The 22225-nt window shown below is 42.7% G+C and overlaps 1 protein-coding gene across 3 annotated transcripts in view; it reads right to left on the bottom strand.

The window, feature by feature from the left end:
- The window catches only part of l(3)80Fg (dnaJ homolog subfamily C member 16 l(3)80Fg), a 2137133-nt gene extending 2116213 nt beyond the window's left edge, over window positions 1–20920 (bottom strand). For 2 of the 3 annotated variants that reach the window (XM_067760003.1, XM_067760004.1), the window contains exon 1: window positions 20691–20920. In XM_067760003.1, coding sequence (XP_067616104.1) covers window positions 20691–20857 — 167 coding nt within the window. In that variant the 5' untranslated portion in view covers window positions 20858–20920. The remainder of the gene's footprint in view (window positions 1–20690) is intronic. The other variant, XM_067760002.1, reaches the window with a different exon arrangement.
- Between the last annotated feature and the right edge of the window lie 1305 nt (window positions 20921–22225).

The raw sequence follows: 22225 nt of genomic DNA, 5'->3' as shown, positions 1-22225 counted from the left end.
CTAAAATTCTTTACGAGGCGATCTTCTTCGCCAGACACCCACTTACGTTACAATAAAAACTCCGTACAAACTTTACTTAGAAATTTACTTACGATTTATTAATTAAAAGTCAGAAACGCATGCGTCGCTTATAGTGTCGAAAAATATAACGAGGGCGGTGAAATACGAGAATGGCGAGGACACTATTGCCAATCGACATTTTCATAATTCACCCCACATATGTATCTTATTCTTTCTTACATACTAAGCCACAATAGCTGAGAATATATTGGCATGTGTTTTGTTCTTTCTGTTTATGCTATTCACAATTAAATATGTCATTGTGAGCAACGATGTTGCCAGATGGTTTATAAAAGATGATTTGGGGAATTTTAGCGTCGCAGAGAGCTTACCCGTGAAACAAAGGCATTATCCAATTTCACCTGCTATTCAGGCACTGGTCTAGGTGGAGCTGGATAGGATGTTGTCTTTAGGGGTTATCGAGGAAAGTAACAGTAGCTGGAGCTCGCCTGTCTCTCTCGTCGTCAAAGGTACCAAAAACCGATGCCAGGAAAGTCAACGAACGGACGGTACCTGCCTGTACTTATTTCGCTCGAGCGTACCGTCGATTTCATCGTCACCGAAAATCGCACTTTCATAAACTTCAAAAAAGGAAAGTGGGAAGAATATAAATCCTTTACAGACAGCCGCTTTGCTGCCCTCCATATCCCGACTGATGCGTGCTTTCCGTAAGGTCATTAAAGTGCTGTAGGATGCGAAAAAATGTGCGCTTTCTGCCGACAATATATAATGCATTCTACGGTCAACAAAGATAGACGGAGGGCCAACAGACACGCACATAAACACAAATTCAGCGCGTCACCAATCACCATCACCGCTAAAGAGGTTGAGGACGCCATTGGTCGCGCTAAACCATCCAAAACAGTGGGCCCACACGGCATGGCCATGCCGATGCTTAAAAGCCTAGGGAAAGAGGGTTTCAAATATTTAGCGCATGTCTTCAACCTGTCTCTTTCCACCTTTGTCATACCCGAGAAATGGAAAATGACCAAGGTGGTCCCGCTACTAAAGCCTGGTAAACCAGCTGACATAGGAGAGTCGTATCGTCCGATATCTCTCCTATCGCCAGTAGCAAAGACGCTTGAAGCCATTTTGCTCCCTTATTTCCAAGCAAATTTGCAGCTAGCCTCTCATCAGCATGGCTTCAGAAAACTCCATAGCACTACCACCGCGCTAAATGCCATTAGCACCCAGATAAATTGCGATTTAAATCAAAACCCCCACCATAGAACAGTACTCGTAGCGCTAGACCTATCAAAAGCTTTTGATACGGTCAACCATGGCTCGTTACTGCAAGACCTGGAAGGGTCTACCCTTCCCCCATGTCTTAAAAGGTGGACCGCAAATTATCTGGGTGGTCGGCAGGCATCGGTGCAATTTAGAAACGAAACATCAAAACCAAGAAGAATTAAACAAGGGGTGCCACAGGGTGGTGTCCTATCCCCACTTTTGTTTAATTTCTACATATCTAAGCTACCTTCACCACCAGAAGGAGTCACTATCGTTTTATACGCTGATGACTGCACAATAATGGCCACAGGCCCAGGCCAACAGATCGATAAGCTCTGCAACAGAATAAACGGCTACCTCCCTGATCTCTCCAGTTTTTTCGCCTCGCGAAACCTGGCATTATCACCGACTAAATCTTCCGCGACCTTATCTACAACATAGACGTCCCAAACGTCGACCATTTTGAACATCCACGTCCATGGCACTACGCTACCGACTGTCCCACACCCCAAAATCTTGGGTGTGACGTTTGATCAGGATCTACATTTTGGTGAGCACGCAGCCGCAATTGTTCCGAAAATCCAGAGCCGTAATAAAATCCTCAAATCCCTTGCTGGCAGTACCTGGGGAAAAGATAAAGAAACGCTCATTACTACATACAAAGCAATTGTCCAGCCGTTTATGTGCTACGCGTCACCCATATGGTCGCCTAGCCTAAAAATACCCACTGGAAGAAGCTACAGGCCTGCCAAAATACTGCTCTCAGAATTGCCACGGGCTGTCTTCTTATGTACCCAGAACACCATCGGCATAATGAGGCGAGAATACTCCCCATCAGGGAGAGAAATGAGATTCCGACCAAACAGTTCCTGTTGAATACCCAGAAACCTGGGCATCCAAACAGACATCTGATTGATGAGCCAACACCGCCTAGGGGCTTAAGGAGTCATCTCCGTAAGCATTTTGAGGAAATACGGCACCTGAGAACCCAGCCGTATGAAGCAAAAAAACACAAGCAGGTCCTTGGTGAACTCCACAAACAGGCGTCGGACTTTTATGTCAGGAATTGCCCGGTGAATCCACTACTCAAAGAACGGTACCCAAAATTTGTGGAAGAGGAACGCATACTCCCCAGGGAAACGCGTGTCACTCTTGGTCAACTTCGTTCTGGATACTGTAACAGGTTAAACTCTTACCTATCCAGAATCAACCCCGACATACAAAATGTATGCCCCGCTTGCAATGTGTCCCCACATGACACCAACCATCTCTTTAATTGTATTGTGGAACCAACGCCTCTAACACCCCTTTCCTTATGGTCCACCCCTGTTGAAACAGCAAGTTTCCTTGGACTCCCGTTAGAGGATATTGATGACAATTTGTGATCGGTCGCGGCTGTTAGGTGGGACGAAGCACTGCTACAACAACAACAACAACCCCCTGTTTAATTCTTCTTGGTTTTGATGTTTCATTTCTATATTGCACCGATGCCTGCCGACCACCCAGATAATTTGCGGTCCACCTTTTAAGACATGGGGAAGGTCTTGCAGTAATGTGCCATGGTTGACCGTATCAAAAGCTTTTGATAGGTCTAGCGCTACGAGTACTGTTTTATGGTGGGGGTTTTGATTTAAACATTTTATCTGGGTGCTGGTGGCATTTAGCGCGGTGGTGGTGCTATGGAGTTTTCTGAAGCCGTGCTGATGACAGGTTAGTTGCAAATTTGCTTGGAAGCAGGGGAGCAGAATGGCTTCAAGCGTCTTGGCTACTGGCGTTAGGAGATATCGGCCGATATGACACTCATATGTTAGCTGGTTTCCCAGGCTTTAGTAGCGGGACCACCTTGGCCATTTTCCATATTTCGGGTATGACAAAGGTGGAAAGGGACAGATTGAAGACATTTGCTAAATAATTTTTTTTTTTTTTTTTTATTTATTATTACGGTCTTTAAGACCTAGTTTAGGTTAAAATAAGAGATTAAACATAAATACTCATGTCACATTTAGTGACGTACAATATAAAAACAATTTTTCTTTGAACTTACTAATATTTTCACAGTCTTTCAAATCAGAAGGTAACTCATTATACATTTTATACCCTAAATATTCAAGAGACTTTTTGGCGAACTCAGTTCTTATTCTAGGCAGTCTTATATTATTGCAATTTCTAGTTCCATAATTGTGGATTTCATGATTATAATGTATTTTACTACTCAGGTAATTCGGTAACATTCCTAAGTTGGTGTATAAATTTCAATGTGAAATAACTAACTGACTGTTTAATACTAAGCCAGTTTAATCTATTGAGCATTACAATTTTTGGCGTTCTTGGAGGACATTTTAAAATAAATCGCATTGCCTTGTTTTGCTGTATTTGAAACCGTCTTTTCCTAGGCTTTTAAGCATTGGCATAGCTATGCCGTCTGGGCCCACTGCTTTGGATGGTTTAGCATGACCGATGGCATCCTCAACCTCTTTGGCGGTGATGGTAATTGGTGACGTGCCGATTTTATGTTTATGTCCGTGTCTGTTGGCTCTCCGTCTATCTTTGTCGACCGTAAAATGCGTTACATATTGTCGGCAGAAAGCGCTCGTGCATTTTTTCGCATCCGACAGCACTTTTTCGCCAAAGGCGATGGAAATTTTGTCATTGTGCTTAGACGGATTCGATAGGGACTTTACGGTGGACCAAAGTTTACCTACACCGGCAGAGAGGTTACAACCACCTAGGTGCTCCTCCCATTTCGCCCGCTTGTGTTCATCCACAAGCAATGTAATGCGTTGGTTTATATCCCTTATTTGGGGGTCGCCGGGATCGAGTTGTCTTATAAGGTCACGTTCTCTCGCTAAACTTGCGGCCTCCGCCGGGAAGTGGGGCCGAATTTCGGGAATTCTACCGGCGGGAATGAAGCGAGCCGAGACGGATTCAATGACCTTGCGGAAAGCACGTTCCCCTTGGCGGGCATCAGTTGGGATAGGGAGGGCAGCAAAGCGGTTGTCTGTAAAGGATTTGTATTCGTTAATGAAAGTGCGTTTTTCTGCGGCGATGAAGTCGGCGGAACGCTCCAGCGAAATAAGTATAAGCAGGTGGTCGGCTGCCAGTTGACGCAGTTTACGAGTTCTGCGCTCACGATTGAAATATCCGGCGAACTGTGACAGCTTCCTACCATACGTGTGGAGGCGTCGCCGTTTATTGTGCAGAACGTCGTTTCTTCTATTTGATCCGCCAACATTTCACCCCTACTGTCCACCCGCAAGTTTGAATGCCATAGATCGTGATGGGCATTGAAATCGCCCAAGATAATGCGATTGTTGCCATTGAGTACAGCGCTGATATTAGGGCCGTATCCACTGGGGCAACAGGTGGCAGGAGGGATGTAGATGTTGATGATTTCTAGGTTTGCATCGCCTGACCGGACAGATAGGCCTTGACGTTCTAAGACACTGTTCCTGCGGTCGATGTCGGGATCAAATATATGATATTGCACAGAGTGGTGTATGATAAACGCGAGGCCGCCTCCATTTCCGCTCTCGCGATCTTTTCTGTGGACATTATACCCAGAACAGGTCTGCAATGCAGATCTTGCTGTGAGTTTAGTCTCCTGAATCGCAGCAATGCGGATGTTGTGCCGCTTCATGAAATCGACTATCTCCGTGATCTTCCCAGTTAATCCATTACAGTTTAACTGCGTAGGGGGAGACATCGTCACTCTGGGAGTAAGTGAAGGGTGACTACGCCTGGGTTGTGGAAGGCCAGGACGCGACTGCTGTTGTGGCCCTGGGACTGGACGTCCTTGGGTAAGCATTGGGGTATTTGGGTATGCGGCCTGGCAACATGGCGCAATGAAACCCGTTGGGGGTTGCCGTCGCGGAGACCAGATCATCTAGGAAAGTGGGACCGTCCATGGCAGGAGCTGCATTGGGCGGATGTTGCAAACGTATATATTCTGTGCTGGCAAACGGTGCAAAGGTAGGTAGGGACTTAGAGTCTGTTTCCCTGGCCTACACAATTGCTGCCGGAAAAGATGCTCGGCATTGCTCCCGACTCTACTACGGAGAGTGTAGGTATGAGTGGGAGCAGCCGTGTGAGTTGGTGGCGCCGTGGGGTACTTGTTGTGTTTTGCTGAGCAGCAAGGAACAGCAAGGAGCCAAAAAAGATTTATAGAAGTTACGTGGATGTCTGGTTTTGGGGTCTAGCCCAGAACAACCTGTCCGATGCAACCATCCCTTACACGAGACACACTGACAAGAGAATGACCGTCCTAAAAAGATTCTTTTCCGGCAGATGCAGCAAAACCATTTCTCAGGACCGGGGTCAGGAGACGGACCCGGATTGGGTTCGATACCTTCCCGGAGCAAGAGAATATGGAGCAGTCCCGCTGCAAGGAGCTGCTGGAAGGATGACAATTTGTGGGAGGGACGCAACAAATTAAATGGGGTTACACTGAAATGGCAGTCCTTAGTCGCGAAAAATCCCGAGTCGCTTCGGTACATAGAACCGACGGCCTTGGGAAGCGCTTGCTTTTTTTTTTTTTGTTCTTGTTTTTTTCTCTCTTTCTTTCATTCACTCAAACAGTCAACTGTGACGTAGCAGTGCAGAACGCAGCAATTTTAAACTCGTGAATGCGCAATCTGGTAGGTGATCTGCACTCATATTAACAGAGTATATGTGGAACTCAAGAGCGAATTGAGTTTCACAGAGTTGCACTGCCACACCGCCATTTTATACAGGGTAAAAGTGTAACGCTTTTGCGTTGCGAGCAGGCAACAATTTTCACAAAAGAACAAAATACCCCGGGGGAATATTTTGAATAAGGTGCCACGATTTTCCGACTTTTTTTTTCTAGTGGTGGCGGGGGTCCTAAAAATCACAAAATTATCATCCGCAGCTCTAGGAAACTCTTAGTTTATGAAATATAAGCTTTTTAATTTCCAAATTTAGTAAAATTTCAACTTAAGTCCTGCACCTAAAATTCGGGTCGCAAATGTCGATAGCGGTATCAAAAGACGCGTCGAGATTCAGAATCCGAAAGCAGAAACTTTATTTTTCATCTCGTTTAAAAGTTATTCGCGGAAAACCCGTCGGTACTATTGTCGCTTTTTTCGTTGTTCCAGTTAAACAAACGAAGACATATGAAGGTGGTGAATAGTGTTGCCAGCTCCGCAACAATATCTTTTTATCATGGTAGAACATTATAAGGTGGTGGCACGTCGACATAATGCAAACAAACATACACTATCAATGTATTTTGTTTTTGTATATCTCTGAATAATTTTAAATTAATGTATTTAATTTAGCGAAACGCGAGATTTTTAAGTAAATATTAAAATTGTTTAGGCTTAAGTACAGAATACATACATTTGTCAAATAAAAAATCGGGTTTTATAGATTTTTATGCTGATTCCAACGGTATATTTCTTTTTTGGGTCAAATGAAAGGCTTGGGGATAATTCCATGTCAAAAGGCGAAATTATGAATTTTTCAAATCAAAATATCTCCGAAACTAGTGGATGGATTTCAAAAATTAAAAAATCCAAAAACAACTTATAAAAATACCTTTCATGTATATATATCTTTAACTTTTCTAGTCTTTATCTACCAATAATTTGAAAAAGCTCTTTTTTGGTGGAATTTTTTTTAAATTTTAATTCTGCGTAGAACACCTTTCTGCATAGACGGCCTTCGGCCGCGCTTATAAAAAATAACCCTCGGCTACGCCATGCCAAGTCCGGGTGTGTGGTATAACCGTGGCTACCGCCACGGTGATGTCCTTCTGCGTAGTACGCCCTTCTGCGCAGCACCACAAACAATATAATATTAGACTACAAATTATTAAAAGTGTTTTACAAAAACAAAATACATTGATTGTGTATATTTGTTTGCATTTATGTCGACGTGCCACCACCTTATAATGTTCTACCAAGATAAAAAGATATTGTTGCGGAGCAGGCAACACTATTCACCACCTTCATTTGTTTTCGTTTGTTTAATTGCAACAACGAAAAAAGCGACAATAGTACCGACGTGTTTTCCGCGAATAACTTTTAAACGCGATAAAAAATATAAGTTTCTGCTTTCGAATTCTGAATCTTGATGCAAATACGTGTCTTTTGATACCGCTATCGACATGTGGGACCCGAATTTTAAGTGCAGGACTTAAGTTGAAATTTTACCAAATTTGGAAATTAAAAAGCTTACATTTCATAAACTAAGAGTTTCCTAGAGCTGCGGATGACCATTTTGTGATTTTTAGGACCCCCTCTTCCCCTCCAAATCAACAAAAGTTTGAAAATCGTGGCACCTTATATAAAATCCAACCCCAAAGCTGTGCTGCCACATAAACAAAAAAAAAAAAAATATATATATATATATAAATATTACCTTACCACCTTTCAGTTAATAAAGAAAAAGGAAAATATATATTTTTACTACTCATTTTGAAAAGTTGAAACACCTTTCCGCGTAGGCGGCCTTCGGCCGCGCTTTTAAAAAATAACCCTGGGCTACGCCATTCCAAGTCCGGATGTGTGGTATAACCTTCTGGTTGTACTACGCAAAAGGACATCACCGTGGCGGTAGCCACGGTTATACCACACACCCGGACTTGGCATGGCGTAGCCCAGGGTTATTTTTTATAAGCGCGGCCGAAGGCCGCCTACGCGGAAAGGTGTTTCAACTTTTCAAAATGAGTAGTAAAAATATATATTTTCCTTTTTCTTTATTAACTGAAAGGTGGTAAGGTAATATTTATATATATATATATATTTTTTTTTTGTTTATGTGGCAGCACAGCTTTGGGGTTGGATTTTATATAAGGTGCCACGATTTTCAAACTTTTGTTGATTTGGAGGGGAAGAGGGGGTCCTAAAAATCACAAAATGGTCATCCGCAGCTCTTGGAAACTATGCAGAAAGTTGTTCTACGCAAAATTACTGTGCATGGCGCAGCCGGTGTTGGATCGGCTAACATAACAATAAACATAAGAGTTATAAGGTAATATCAGCTCGTTCACGAATGCAAAAGAGCTTTTTCAAATTTTTGGTAAATAAAGACTAGAAAAGTTAAAGATATATATACATCACATGAAAGGTATTTTTATAAGTTATTTTTCGATTCTGCACTTGTTCCGTTTTATAGATGTGGCAGCACAGATTTGTAATGTCATAAAATATATATACGTATACACATATAAAAGTTGTATAGAAATTTGCAAAGTTTAACAACAAATATCTTTTAAATTATAAGTTTGCGCACTTCAAAATATATATATTTGTGATCGCGAGAACTCCCTCTTTCATTTGATACCAAGTTAAACCCCGAACTCGGGGGGTGCTAAACTAAATCGCTGCCGCGGTACTCTATAAATAATGCAAGGAATACTCCTTTGGGAGTATAGGACTGCTCCAAATCTAATCTGTATTCATACAAAAAATGTGCTCCAATTAACATTGCGATGTCCTAGGAGAGGAGTAAGTGATCCCACTCTCGCTTTGTTTGTGAGTATTCCATAGAGTACATACGTGAGAGTACTTTCCAAAGTACTTTCACTGTAGTACTCCATGGAGCACCCACAGAGGATCATATGCCAAAGTACTAAAGAGGAATTGTGTCGGAAAGAATTATCGAAGTGAATTTAATTTAAAATGAAAGTAAATGAAGAGGGGCAATACAACTTTTATATTTTATACTACGAATATTCTTATGTTATTTAGCATTTGCGTGAATAAAGAAACCAATATTTCTCTATACATACTTTAGTACAGGCATGCTTAACGAACGAAACGATATCATTTCGTTCGTTAAGCATGCCTGCTTTAGTATGTATACATAAAACCAGTGCGCTGTTGCATTTTATCAGAGTTGCCAAAGTAAAATTTTATTATTAGTTATTTGCATGCAATATTTTACTTTTGGCAACTCTGTTCGATCGTCATCGTGTCGTCATCACTGTCGTTAAAAAACGAGCAATGATCGGCTGATGGTGGTCCGCAAAGGCATTGTAAAGGAGTATTGTTAGAGTACTCCAACATGAAGAAATGGAACACGTAATCCAACAATTTTTGCAGGGTAGATGTAAATGCGCGTCTTTTGATACCTCACTCGAAAATCTTGGCCCAACTTTAGGTTGGGGCACCTAAACTGCACTACTATCTTTTTATTTTCCGGCTTCGGATTATTGTTGTTGAGATTAATCTGTTGACACCTCACTCCATTGTGAATGATAACTAAGTGTGATATCTTCTGCATAGACGCCAAAATTCCAAAATGATTTGATCACCTGATTTGTAATTGACTATCGCTATCTCATTCTGCATCTCTTTCTAACACCCGCTGAAGATATGCGCCGCTATATTGAACACCCTGCCAAAACGCTAAAAAGTAGCCATATTGAACATCCTGTCAGGCCGTTGACAGATAAGATATCACACTTAGTTATCATTCACAATGCCTCACTCGAAAATCTTAGCCCAACTTTGGGGTGGGGCACCTAAACTGCACTACTACCTTTTTATTTTCCGGCTTCGGATTATCGTTGTTGAGATTAATCTTTTGACACCTCTCTCGATATTTTTTGACGCGTATTAGCATTGTCATGCTGTCGAAAAGAATTACCGATCTTGGGATCAAAAGGCTTTCGTTAACGTAAATTATATCCACTGTCAGTGCTACATCCACAATAAATACAACTGAAAATACAGTAATTGATTTGTCTGCGCTGTGCAATGACTCAATTGTCGATACTGTAAACAATGATAATGAGCGAAGTGTTGTTAATAATGTTAATATTGAACAAACACTAGTATCTTTAGTGAGTGAAGTTAACCTGCTTAAAGCTAAGAATGCAGAGCTCATAACCGCACTGAAGTTATCACTCGACGATGACCATCGTTTGCGTGCTCAAATTAGCGATTGGCAAGCAGACCTTCGCTCTGATTTTAAACACCTTTGTGACAACAACACTGCTGTAGCGAATGTGAAAGTCTTGAGAGAAAATTTTGGGAAGTTTCATGTTAAACAGCCATTGCCTTTGAACAGCTTTCGTTTTCGCTCTTTGTCTGACACTCATCTTCATGGCGCTTCATCAACACCTTCTAACATACATAGAACATCATTAAATATTAATGCGATAAATTCTGCTCATGTGTCTAAAGCGGTGGTCAACAGCATTGGTCGCGCTAAAGCTAGTACCTATGCTTCTTCTTTAGTTAAAAATAATAATAATGAAATGGCACAACAAAACCACAAACATACTACATTAAAAACCAATAACACAAAGCATGCTGTTGAGTCACAGTATGTTGATGCGCTTCCCAAGGCTGTCGGTTCTATGTACCGGAGCGACTCGGGATTTTTCCCGACCAAGGACTGTCATTTCAGTGTGACCCCATCTAATTTGTTTCGTCCCTCCCACAAATTGTCATCCTCCCAGCAGCTCCTTGCAGCAGGACTGCTCCATATTCTCTTACTCCGGAAAGGCATCGAATCCAATCCGGGTCCGTCTCCTGACCCCGGTCCTGAGAAATGGTTTTGCTGCATCTGCCGGAAAAGAATCTTTTTAGGACGGTCATACTCTGTTCAGTGTGTCTCGTGCATGGGATGGTTGCATCGGACAGGTTGTTCTGGGCTTGATCCCAAAACCCGACGTCCACGTAACTTTTATAAATCTTTTGTGGCTCCTTGCTGTTCACGCCCAAGGGCGTCCCGTAGTCTACGCCTTAGCCCCCCACTACATTCCAGCAGCCCCGCTGCTCAGCAAGCCACAACAAGTACCCGCTGCTGCTCGCGCCCCACGGCGCCAACAACTCAAACAGCTGATACCACTCATAACTACTACCTTCGTAGTAGAGTTGGTAGCAATGCTGAGTATCAGCCCCTGCCCCCGTCTTCTCCCCCCCCCCCCCCTCTTTCCGGCAGCAATCGTGCAGGTCAGGGAAACAGACTCTTAGTCCCTACCTCCGTTTGCACCGTCCGCCAGCACAGAATATATGGGTTTGCGACATCCGCCCAATGCAGCTCCTGCCTTGGGTGGTGCCACTTTCCCAGATGTTCTGGTCTCCACGACGGCAACCCCCCGACGGGTTTCATCGCGCCATGTTGCCAGGTCGCAAACCCAAATCATCCGGGAACCCCAATGCTTGCCCAAGGACGCCCAGTACCAGGGCCACAACAGCAATTGCGTCCTGGCCTTCCACAACCCAGGCGTAGTCACCCGTCACTTACCCCCAGAGTGGCGACGTCTCCCCTTATGCACTTCAGAATCCTGCAGTTAAACTGTAATGGACTAACTGGGAAGATTACGGAGATAGTCGATTTCATGAAGCGGCACAACATCCGCATTGCTGCGATTCAAGAGACTAAACTGACAGCAAGATCTGCATTGCAGACCTGCTCTGGGTATAACGTCCACAGAAAAGACCGCGAGAGCGGAAATGGAGGCGGCCCCCGTTTATCATACACCACTCTGTGCAATATTATATATTTGATCCTGGCATCGACCGCAGGGACAATGTCTTAGAACGTCAAGGCCTATCTGTCCGGTCAGGCGATGCAAACCTAGAAATCATCAACATCTACATCCCTCCTGCCACCTGTTGCCCTAGTGGATACCGCCCTAATATCAGGGCCTTACTCTCTGGCAACAATCGCATTATCTTAGGTGATTTCAATGCCCATCATGATCTATGGCATTCAAACTTGCGGGCGGACAGTAGGGGTGAGATGTTGGCGGATCAAATAGAAGAAACGACGTTCTGCACAATAAACGGAGACGCCCCCACACGTATGGTAGGAAGCTGTCACAGCTCGCCAGATATCTCAATCGTGAGCGCAGAACTCGTAAACTGCTTCAACTGGCAGCCGATGGTAACATTGGCATCCGACCACCTGCCCATACTTATTTCGCTTGAGCGTACCGCCGACCTCATCGTCACTGAAAAACACACTTTCATAAACTTCAAAAAAGGAAAGTGGGAAGAATATAAATCCTTTACAGACAGCCGCTTTGCTGCCCTCCCTATCCCGACTGATGCGTGCCTTCCGTAAGGTCATTAAATCCGCCTCGGCACATTTCATTCCCGCCGGGAGAATTCCCGAAATCCGGCCCACTTCCCGGCGGAGGCCGCAAACTTAGCGAGAGAACGTGACCTTATAAGACAGCTTGATCCAGGCGACCCCCAAATAAGGGATATAAACCAACGCATCAGATTGCTTGTGGATGAACACAAGCGGGCGAAATGGGAGGAGCACCTAAGAGGTTGTAACCTCTCTACCGGTGTGGGTAAACTTTGGTCCACCGTAAAGTCCCTATCGAATCCGACTAAGCACAAAGACAAAGTTTCCATCGCCTTTGGCGACAATGTGCTGTCGGACGCGAAAAATGCGCGAGCGCTTTCTGCCGACAATATATAATGCATCCTACGGTCGACAAAGATAGACGGAGAGCCAATAGACACGCACATAAACACAAATTCAGCGCGTCACCAATCACCATCATCGCTAAAGAGGTTGAGGACGCCATTGGTCGTGCTAAACCATCCAAAGCAGTGGGCCCAGACGGCATAGCCATGCCGATGCTTAAAAGCCTAGGGAAAGAGGGTTTCAAATATTTAGCGCATGGCTTCAATCTGTCTCTTTCCACCTTTGTCATACCTGAGAAATGAAAAATGGCCAAGGTGGTCCCGCTACTAAAGCCTGGGAAACCAGCTAACATAGGTGAGTCGTATCGTCCGATATCTCTCCTATCGCCAGTGGCAAAGACGCTTGAAGCCATTTTGCTCCCTTATTTCCAAGCAAATTTGCAGCTAGCCCCTCATCAGCATAGCTTCAGAAAACTCCATAGCACTACCACCGCGCTAAATGCCATTAGCACCCAGATAAATTGCGGTTTAAATCAATACCCCCACCATAGAACAGTACTCGTAGCGCTAGACCTATCAAAAGCTTTCGATACGGTCAACCATGGCTCGTTACTGCAGGACCTGGAAGGGTCTACCCTTCCCCCATGTCTTAAAAGGTGGACCGCAAATTATCTGGGTGGTCGGCAGGCATCGGTGCAATTTAGAAACGAAGCATCAAAACCAAGGAGAATTAAACAAGGGGTGCCACAGGGTGGTGTCCTATCCCCACTTTTGTTTAATTTCTACATATCTAAGCTACCTTCACCACCGGAAGGAGTCACAATCGTTTCCTACGCCGATAAATGCACAATAATGGCCACAGGCCCAGGCCCAAAAATCGATGCGCTATGCAATAAAATAAACGGCTACCTCGCTGATCTCTCCAGTTTTTTCGCCTCGCGAAACCTGGCATTATCACCGACTAAATCTTCCGCGACCTTATCTACAACATAGACGTCCCAAACGTCGACCATTTTGAACATCCACGTCGATGGCACTACGCTACCGACTGTCCTACACCCCAAAATCTTGGGTGTGACGTTTGATCAGGGTCTACATTTTGGTGAGCACGCAGCCGCAATTGTTCCGAGAATTCAGAGCCGTAACAAAATCCTCAAATCCCTTGCTGGCAGTACTTGGAGAAAAGATAAAGAAACGCTCATGACTACATACAAAGCAATTAGCCAGCCGATTACGTGCTATGCGTCACCCATATGGTCGCCAAGCCTAAAAATCACCCACTGGAAGAAACTACAGGCCTGCAAAAATACTGCTCTCAGAATCGCCACGGGCTGTCTTCTTATGTCCCCAGAACACCATCTGCATAATGAGGCGAGAATACTCCCCATCAGGGAGAGAAATGAGATGCTGACCAAACAGTTCCTGTTGAATACCCAGAAACCTGGGCATCCCTGTCTGATTGATGAACCAGCACCGCCTAGGGGCTTAAGGAGTCATCTCCGTAAGCATTTTGAGGAAATACGGCACCTGAGAACCCAGCCGTATGAAGTGAAAAAACACAAGCAGGTCCTTGGTGAACTCCATAAACAGGCGTCGGACTTTAGCCGGGAATTGCCCGGTGAATCCAGTGCTTAACGAAAATTATCCAAAACTTGCGGAAGAGGAACGCATACTCCCCAGGGAAACGCTTGTCACTCTTGCTCAACTTCGTTCTGGATACTGTAACAGGTTAAACTCTTACCTATCCAGAATCAACCCCGACATACAAAATGTATGCCCCGCTTGCAACGTGTCCCCACATGACACCAACCATCTCTTCAATTGTAATGTGGAACCAACGCCTCTAACACCCCTTTCCTTATGGTCCACCCCTGTTGAAACGGCAAGTTTCCTTGGACTCCCGTTAGAGGATATTGATGACAATTTGTGATCGGTCGCGGCTATTAGGTGGGGCGAGCATTGCTACAACAAACACAACAGTATGTTGATGAGGGTGATAAAGGCAAACGTACAGGTGTTAGCAAACGTCGTAAGAAGTCGACCACAGTGGGTTCGTCAGCTGCATCTACATCAACTTCAACATCAATTTCTGGTTCGACAGTGGGCTCATCACCTGCATCTACATCAACATCTATTTCTGCTTCGACAGTTTCCGTGGTGCAACCTGTTTGGGAGGTGACTGCCGTTCCGCCTCGCAGAGCAATTTTTGTTTCTCGGTTGCATGCTTCATTTACTGGCGACGATATTTCAAATTATATATGCTCTAAACTTAATATTAATAATTCTAGTGTAGAAGTTTTCAAATTTAACTTTAAATATGAAAGGGAAATTTCATCATTTAAAATAACTGTGCCACACCTCTATGTTGATAGTGTTCTTGACAGTTCTTTTTGGCCGGAGCATTCTGTGGTGCATTTGTACAAGAAAAATACCAATATAGTGCCAAAAAACTCTATGACCTTCACCGCGGGTACAGCAAAAAAGTAGTAACCGACTCACTCTCTATAGTCGTTCATTACCAAAATGTTCGTGGTTTACGATCTAAATGAAATACCTTTTTTCTGAACAGTTGCGCTTTTACAGCGCAGGTTGTTGCTTTCACCGAGACCTGGTTAAAACCTGACAATTTTAACGCTGACTACTACGTCGTTTACCGGCGTGGTCGTATATCTAGAGCAGGCGGTGTTCTTATTGCTGTGGACTCAAGCCTTTCATCCGAGTTGCTGTTGTCGGACAACGCATTTGATATTGAGTTTATAGCAGTAAAGATTTCAATGCGATGTTTTAGCTTATATATTTGTTGCTCATATATTCCGCCCGGTCGGATATGTATGTTTACAATTGCCACAATTTAGCTATTCGAAAATTGTACTCTCAGTTGCGAGACAAAGATCGCTTAGTCGTTCTTGGTGATTTCAACTTACCCTCGGTAAATTGGATTAGCTTGAGCGACTCAAACACTTTGACTCCCACCTGTCAGCATGATTTCGTTAAGAATATTTTAGATACAGTGTTTTAAATTGTAAAAACAAGATTCTTGACCTGGTATTTGTGGATGAATCAGTGGGTATTGCTCTCAATCGTATTTCTCCTTTATCTTTTCCAGAAGATCCCTTGCATCCTACGCTTGAAATAGCAATTGATATTATTCAGCCTCCTAAGGAGCTGTGCTTTACAAAATTAGATGTTAGTGTTTGAACAAGTAAACCACCTTGGTTCACAAGACAACTTATAACACTCAATAATGTTAAATCTAGGCTTTATAAACGTTTCAAGAGATCAGGATCTTCTGCCGTTTTTTCTAAACATTAGGTTGCTCGTTGGAACTTTCATTGTCTAAACCAACAATGTTATAAGTTGTACTTAAGCAGTTGTAAATTTCAATTTTTCAACAATACGAAAAGATTTTACAGTTTTGTTAATTCCAAGAGGAAAACATCTGGTTTTCCAGCTACCTTTTCTTTTGGTTGCAAGAATGCTAGTTCTGATAGTGATATTGCGGATTTATTTGCAGAATTCTTCAGGTCGACCTACTAATCTAAATGTTTTCAACCCGGTCAATACTCCTACAACTTGGAAAGTTTTAATTGCATTACTAATCCAGTAATTGATAAGAATACTGTTCTTCGGAGCTTTCTCGGTTTGAAGCCGATTTTTTCTCCGGGTCCAGATGGTGTTCCTAGTTGTGTACTCAAATACTGTGCAGTTAACTTATCTGAGCCGATACCTAAATTATTCCAATTATCTGTGGAATCTGCCACTTTTCCATTGATTTGGAAGAAATCATTTATTATACCTTTGCACAAAAAAGGTAGTAGGTCTAGAATCGAGAACTATGGAGGCATAGCTAAGCTTTCAGCTATTCCCAAAACATTTGCGCGAATAACTACATGTCGACTTCAACACATGTGTAGCTCCATATTATCGCCCTGCCAGCATGGGTTTGTGCCGCGTAGATCAACTACTACCAACTTGCTAGAGTTTACTTCTTTTGTAATGGATGGATTTTTAAACAATAGGCAAACGGATGTTATCTATACCGACTTCAGTAAAGCGTTTGACTGTCAATTATGAGCTTTTAGTTTACAAACTTGATTTACTTGGATTTCCGAAGCATTTACTTGCATGGCTCGAAAGCTATCTCACGAATCGGACTCAACAAGTTTTGTTTAAAAACAGTCTTTCTAGATTGTTTGATGTAACGTCTGGTGTGCCTCAGGGTAGTTGTTGTTGTTGTTGTAGCGATAAGGTTGCTCCCCGAAGGCTTTGGGGAGTGTTATCGATGTGATGGTCCTTTGCCGGATACAGATCCGGTACGCTCCGGTACCACAGCACCATTAAGGTGCTGGCCCGACCATCTCGAGAACGATTTATGTGGCCACATTAAACCTTCAGGCCATCCCCTCCCTCCCCAACCCCAAGTTCCATAAGGAGCTTAGGGTCGCCAGAGCCTCGTCTGTTAGTGAAACAGGATTCGCCGCGGATAGGTGAGGTTGACAATTGGGTTTGGAGAAGCTATATGTTGCGCTGGCAACCTGCAGGGTTGCGCTACACAGCCCCTTGAATCTGGTATTTTAGTCGCCTCTTACGACAGGCATACCTATCGCGGGTATATTCTGACCCCCCTAACCCGCTGGGGGACCTCAGGGTAGTCATTTGAGTCCGTTACTTTTTACCTTGTTTATAAATGACTTACCACAAACTCTCATACATTCCCGAACTCTTATGTATGCGGATGATGATAAACTTTGTTACTCATACTTGCCTTCCGAGTCTTCCCTTGTGGAGTTTCTTCAGGCAGACTTGGACTCATTTCAATGTTGGTGTACTGCAAATTTACTAGTTTTGAATTGCTCGAAGTGCAAACTAATGACATTTCACCGAGTGAAGCCAAGTTTGACATCGTATACGTTAAACAGCCTTTGGAGCGTAAGTGATCTAGGCGTTCTTTTTGATCCTAATCTAACTTTTAATACGCATATTTCATCAATGGTAAGCAAAGCAACGGGTATACTCGGTTTTGTGAGGCGATGGGCTAAGGAGTTTAATGATCCGTATCTAAGACCCCCTACACATCGTTGGTACGACCAATCTTAGAGTATTCTTCGTGTGTCTGGTGCCCAGGGTATTGAGTCAGTACAGAAGCAATTCATTATATTTGCACTACGTGGTCTTAACTGGACTTCTAGTGTACATTTGCCACCATATACAAATAGACTTCTCCTTATAAATCTGCCAACTTTAGAAAATCGAAGAACTTTACTCGGGGTAATGTTCATTCACAAGCTCATTATGGGCGAGATCGACTCATCTGATCTTGTTAGTCGACTAAATTTTGCTGTTCCTGGTAGAACGTCCAAGCACGTTGTGCCTTTTTATTTACCACTTTGCCGGCAAAATTTTGCCAAAAATAATACACTGCGAAGTTGGTGTTCGCACTACAACAACTTGTATAACTGCATCAGTTTTGAATGTTCGTTTTCCGAGTTGCATAATTCAATACTGTCACGTCTGGCCTGATATTTTGTACTTTCTTTCCTATGTATGGTTGAATATAAATATGGTAATAGTGCAGTTTACGGTACCCACCGAAATTTGGGCCAAAATTTTCGAGTTAGGTATCAAGACGCGTATTCACGTCTAGATCAAGAATCCGAAAGCGGAAGTTAACTTTTTTTACCTGTTCAAAAGATATTAACGAAAAACCGAAAAAAGACCCGTGGTCCCTCCGAAACCGGGGGTGGGATCCATAGTATTTTTGCGCAGAACACCTTTCTGCGTTGGCGGCCTTCGGCCGCGCTTATAAAAAATAACCCTGGGCTACGCCATGCCAAGTCCGGGTGTGTGGTATAACCGTGGCAAACGCATGTTATCTATACCGACTTCAGTAAAGCGTTTGACTGTCAATTATGAGCTTTTAGTTTACAAACTTGATTTACTTGGATTTCCGAAGCATTTACTTGCATGGCTCGAAAGCTATCTCACGAATCGGACTCAACAAGTTTTGTTTAAAAACAGTCTTTCTAGATTGTTTGATGTAACGTCTGGTGTGCCTCAGGGTAGTTGTTGTTGTTGTTGTTGTTGTAGCGATAAGGTTGCTCCCCGAAGGCTTTGGGGAGTGTTATCGATGTGATGGTCCTTTGCCGGATACAGATCCGGTACGCTCCGGTACCACAGCACCATTAAGGTGCTGGCCCGACCATCTCGAGAACGATTTATGTGGCCACATTAAACCTTCAGGCCATCCCCTCCCTCCCCAACCCCAAGTTCCATAAGGAGCTTAGGGTCGCCAGAGCCTCGTCTGTTAGTGAAACAGGATTCGCCGCGGATAGGTGAGGTTGACAATTGGGTTTGGAGAAGCTATATGTTGCGCTGGCAACCTGCAGGGTTGCGCTACACAGCCCCTTGAATCTGGTATTTTAGTTGCCTCTTACGACAGGCATACCTATCGCGGGTATATTCTGACCCCCCCTAACCCGCTGGGGGACCTCAGGGTAGTCATTTGAGTCCGTTACTTTTTACCTTGTTTATAAATGACTTACCACAAACTCTCATACATTCCCGAACTCTTATGTATGCGGATGATGATAAACTTTGTTACTCATACTTGCCTTCCGAGTCTTCCCTTGTGGAGTTTCTTCAGGCAGACTTGGACTCATTTCAATGTTGGTGTACTGCAAATTTACTAGTTTTGAATTGCTCGAAGTGCAAACTAATGACATTTCACCGAGTGAAGCCAAGTTTGACATCGTATACGTTAAACAGCCTTTGGAGCGTAAGTGATCTAGGCGTTCTTTTTGATCCTAATCTAACTTTTAATACGCATATTTCATCAATGGTAAGCAAAGCAACGGGTATACTCGGTTTTGTGAGGCGATGGGCTAAGGAGTTTAATGATCCGTATCTAAGACCCCCTACACATCGTTGGTACGACCAATCTTAGAGTATTCTTCGTGTGTCTGGTGCCCAGGGTATTGAGTCAGTACAGAAGCAATTCATTATATTTGCACTACGTGGTCTTAACTGGACTTCTAGTGTACATTTGCCACCATATACAAATAGACTTCTCCTTATAAATCTGCCAACTTTAGAAAATCGAAGAACTTTACTCGGGGTAATGTTCATTCACAAGCTCATTATGGGCGAGATCGACTCATCTGATCTTGTTAGTCGACTAAATTTTGCTGTTCCTGGTAGAACGTCCAAGCACGTTGTGCCTTTTTATTTACCACTTTGCCGGCAAAATTTTGCCAAAAATAATACACTGCGAAGTTGGTGTTCGCACTACAACAACTTGTATAACTGCATCAGTTTTGAATGTTCGTTTTCCGAGTTGCATAATTCAATACTGTCACGTCTGGCCTGATATTTTGTACTTTCTTTCCTATGTATGGTTGAATATAAATATGGTAATAGTGCAGTTTACGGTACCCACCGAAATTTGGGCCAAAATTTTCGAGTTAGGTATCAAGACGCGTATTCACGTCTAGATCAAGAATCCGAAAGCGGAAGTTAACTTTTTTTACCTGTTCAAAAGATATTAACGAAAAACCGAAAAAAGACCCGTGGTCCCTCCGAAACCGGGGGTGGGATCCATAGTATTTTTGCGCAGAACACCTTTCTGCGTTGGCGGCCTTCGGCCGCGCTTATAAAAAATAACCCTGGGCTACGCCATGCCAAGTCCGGGTGTGTGGTATAACCGTGGCTACCGCCACGGTGATGCACATTTTTTTTTGTGGGTACGACATAACAACAACCACATGAAAATCGCCAACTTCAACTGCAAATGTCTCCGGACAGAGATAACATTTTTCTTTTCCGCCATCGGATTATTGTTCTAGAGATTAATACGCGTCTTTTGACACCTCTCTCGATATTCTTGGTAGCGTATTAGCAGTTGACCCCTCAACTAGACTATTACCATATTTTTAATTGTAGCATTAATTTTGTTTTATATATCTTAGTAGTCGACCGCATTGTGTCTGTGTCCACTTTAATCCAAATAAATTAAATTGCATTGTTGCAAAGAACTTAGGGGCTCACCATATTCTGGCCAAATGCTTATATGTTTTCCTTATATCTTGAGCCGTTGCATATTTCTCGATACCAAGAATATCATACGGATTATCGGATAGTACAATTGCTAGACTCAAAGTTTCAATAAAAGTATACAACAAACACTTCATTCTAGAGTTATTAATACATTGCATTTGCTAAATTGACACAAAACTAGAGTTGGCAAATATCCGTGTACCTGTGATTTTGTCACAGCTACTGAAATATCACAGTACACTTCGGCGACAGCTTACAAGGAATATTCGTGACTGATTGCCTGTGATAGCATTTATATCCCGTTACCAATTATAGACTCAAACATATATCTTATCACAGGGACAAATCGCTTCTATGCTATGAACCCAATGCACGGACTTTACCACTTTATTGGTAGAACTACTAACATTCTAGCCCATTTTCATTTTCTACCACTTCTACCACCAAAGCCCAAAAATCTACCAAAATTTCAATATATTCGCATTGAAACCAAATACTGCGATCATTTGGTAAACGTATTTAATTGCCGAACACACCAAAATAACATTAAGAGGTGACACTAACCAAACCAAACCAATTTTGTAAATTTGTGCAAAAATTCAAGCATGAAATAAATTTGTTTTTGAAATAAATGTAGTAAATAAGCATGATTTTGCTGCGCTATTTTCATCAGTTTTTTGAGAATAGTTTTGAACGAAAATAAAAAAAGTTTTAAGTAAACGATGACATGCCGAAGTCGGTTAATTTGTGGCAATATTTTCGGTACATTGGAAAATTTTTGTTGTAATTAGATGTTTCGGTAAATTTTCGCCAATATTTCGAGCTCGAAATACAGGAAAAAAGCAAGTACCATATAGGAATAAGTAAGTGTATACAAATTTACATGTATTTTCATGTTTTGTTTACGTTTTTTTAAAAGTGTTATTTCCGTGAAATGTGCTTTATTTATGTTTACAATTACATTATGAATTGTTTTGTACAAATACAAACTGTAGCTATTGTTTTCTTGGAAAACAGATCTACCAACTTCTACCACTATTTTAATTTTTCGTCTACCAATACTCTCTTCTTAAAAGTCCGTGCACTGTATGAACCAATACAATGAGCAAGTTACTTAAGGTGCGACTGAATAACAGTAGATGTCCCAAAAAATTACGCAGTGTTTATTATTCGCAACACAATCCGCAGGGAAAAATATAAAACTGAGGTAATTCTATACGAAAGCATGACACAGCTAATACGCATCCAAAAATATCGAGAGGTGTCAAAAGACGCGTATTGACCTCGACAACAATAATAATAAAAATTTTAGCTCGTTCAAAAAATATTAACGAAAAACGGAGACCCCGGAGTACCCGAAACGGTTTGGAGACCAAAACTATATCCGCGCAAATTTCTTATGTTCACAATTTTTTTGTGGGTATCACAACAACCACATGAAAATTTCAATTTCTTTCGCAAATATCTGTTACAGACCAACAATTTTTATATTCCGCCTTCGGATTACTGTTGTCGAGATCAATGCG

The sequence above is a fragment of the Eurosta solidaginis genome, chromosome 1, assembly GCF_040869045.1.
Source record: "Eurosta solidaginis isolate ZX-2024a chromosome 1, ASM4086904v1, whole genome shotgun sequence".
Lineage (NCBI taxonomy): Eukaryota > Metazoa > Arthropoda > Insecta > Diptera > Tephritidae > Eurosta > Eurosta solidaginis.
This window is presented reverse-complemented; position numbering and strand designations above follow the sequence as displayed.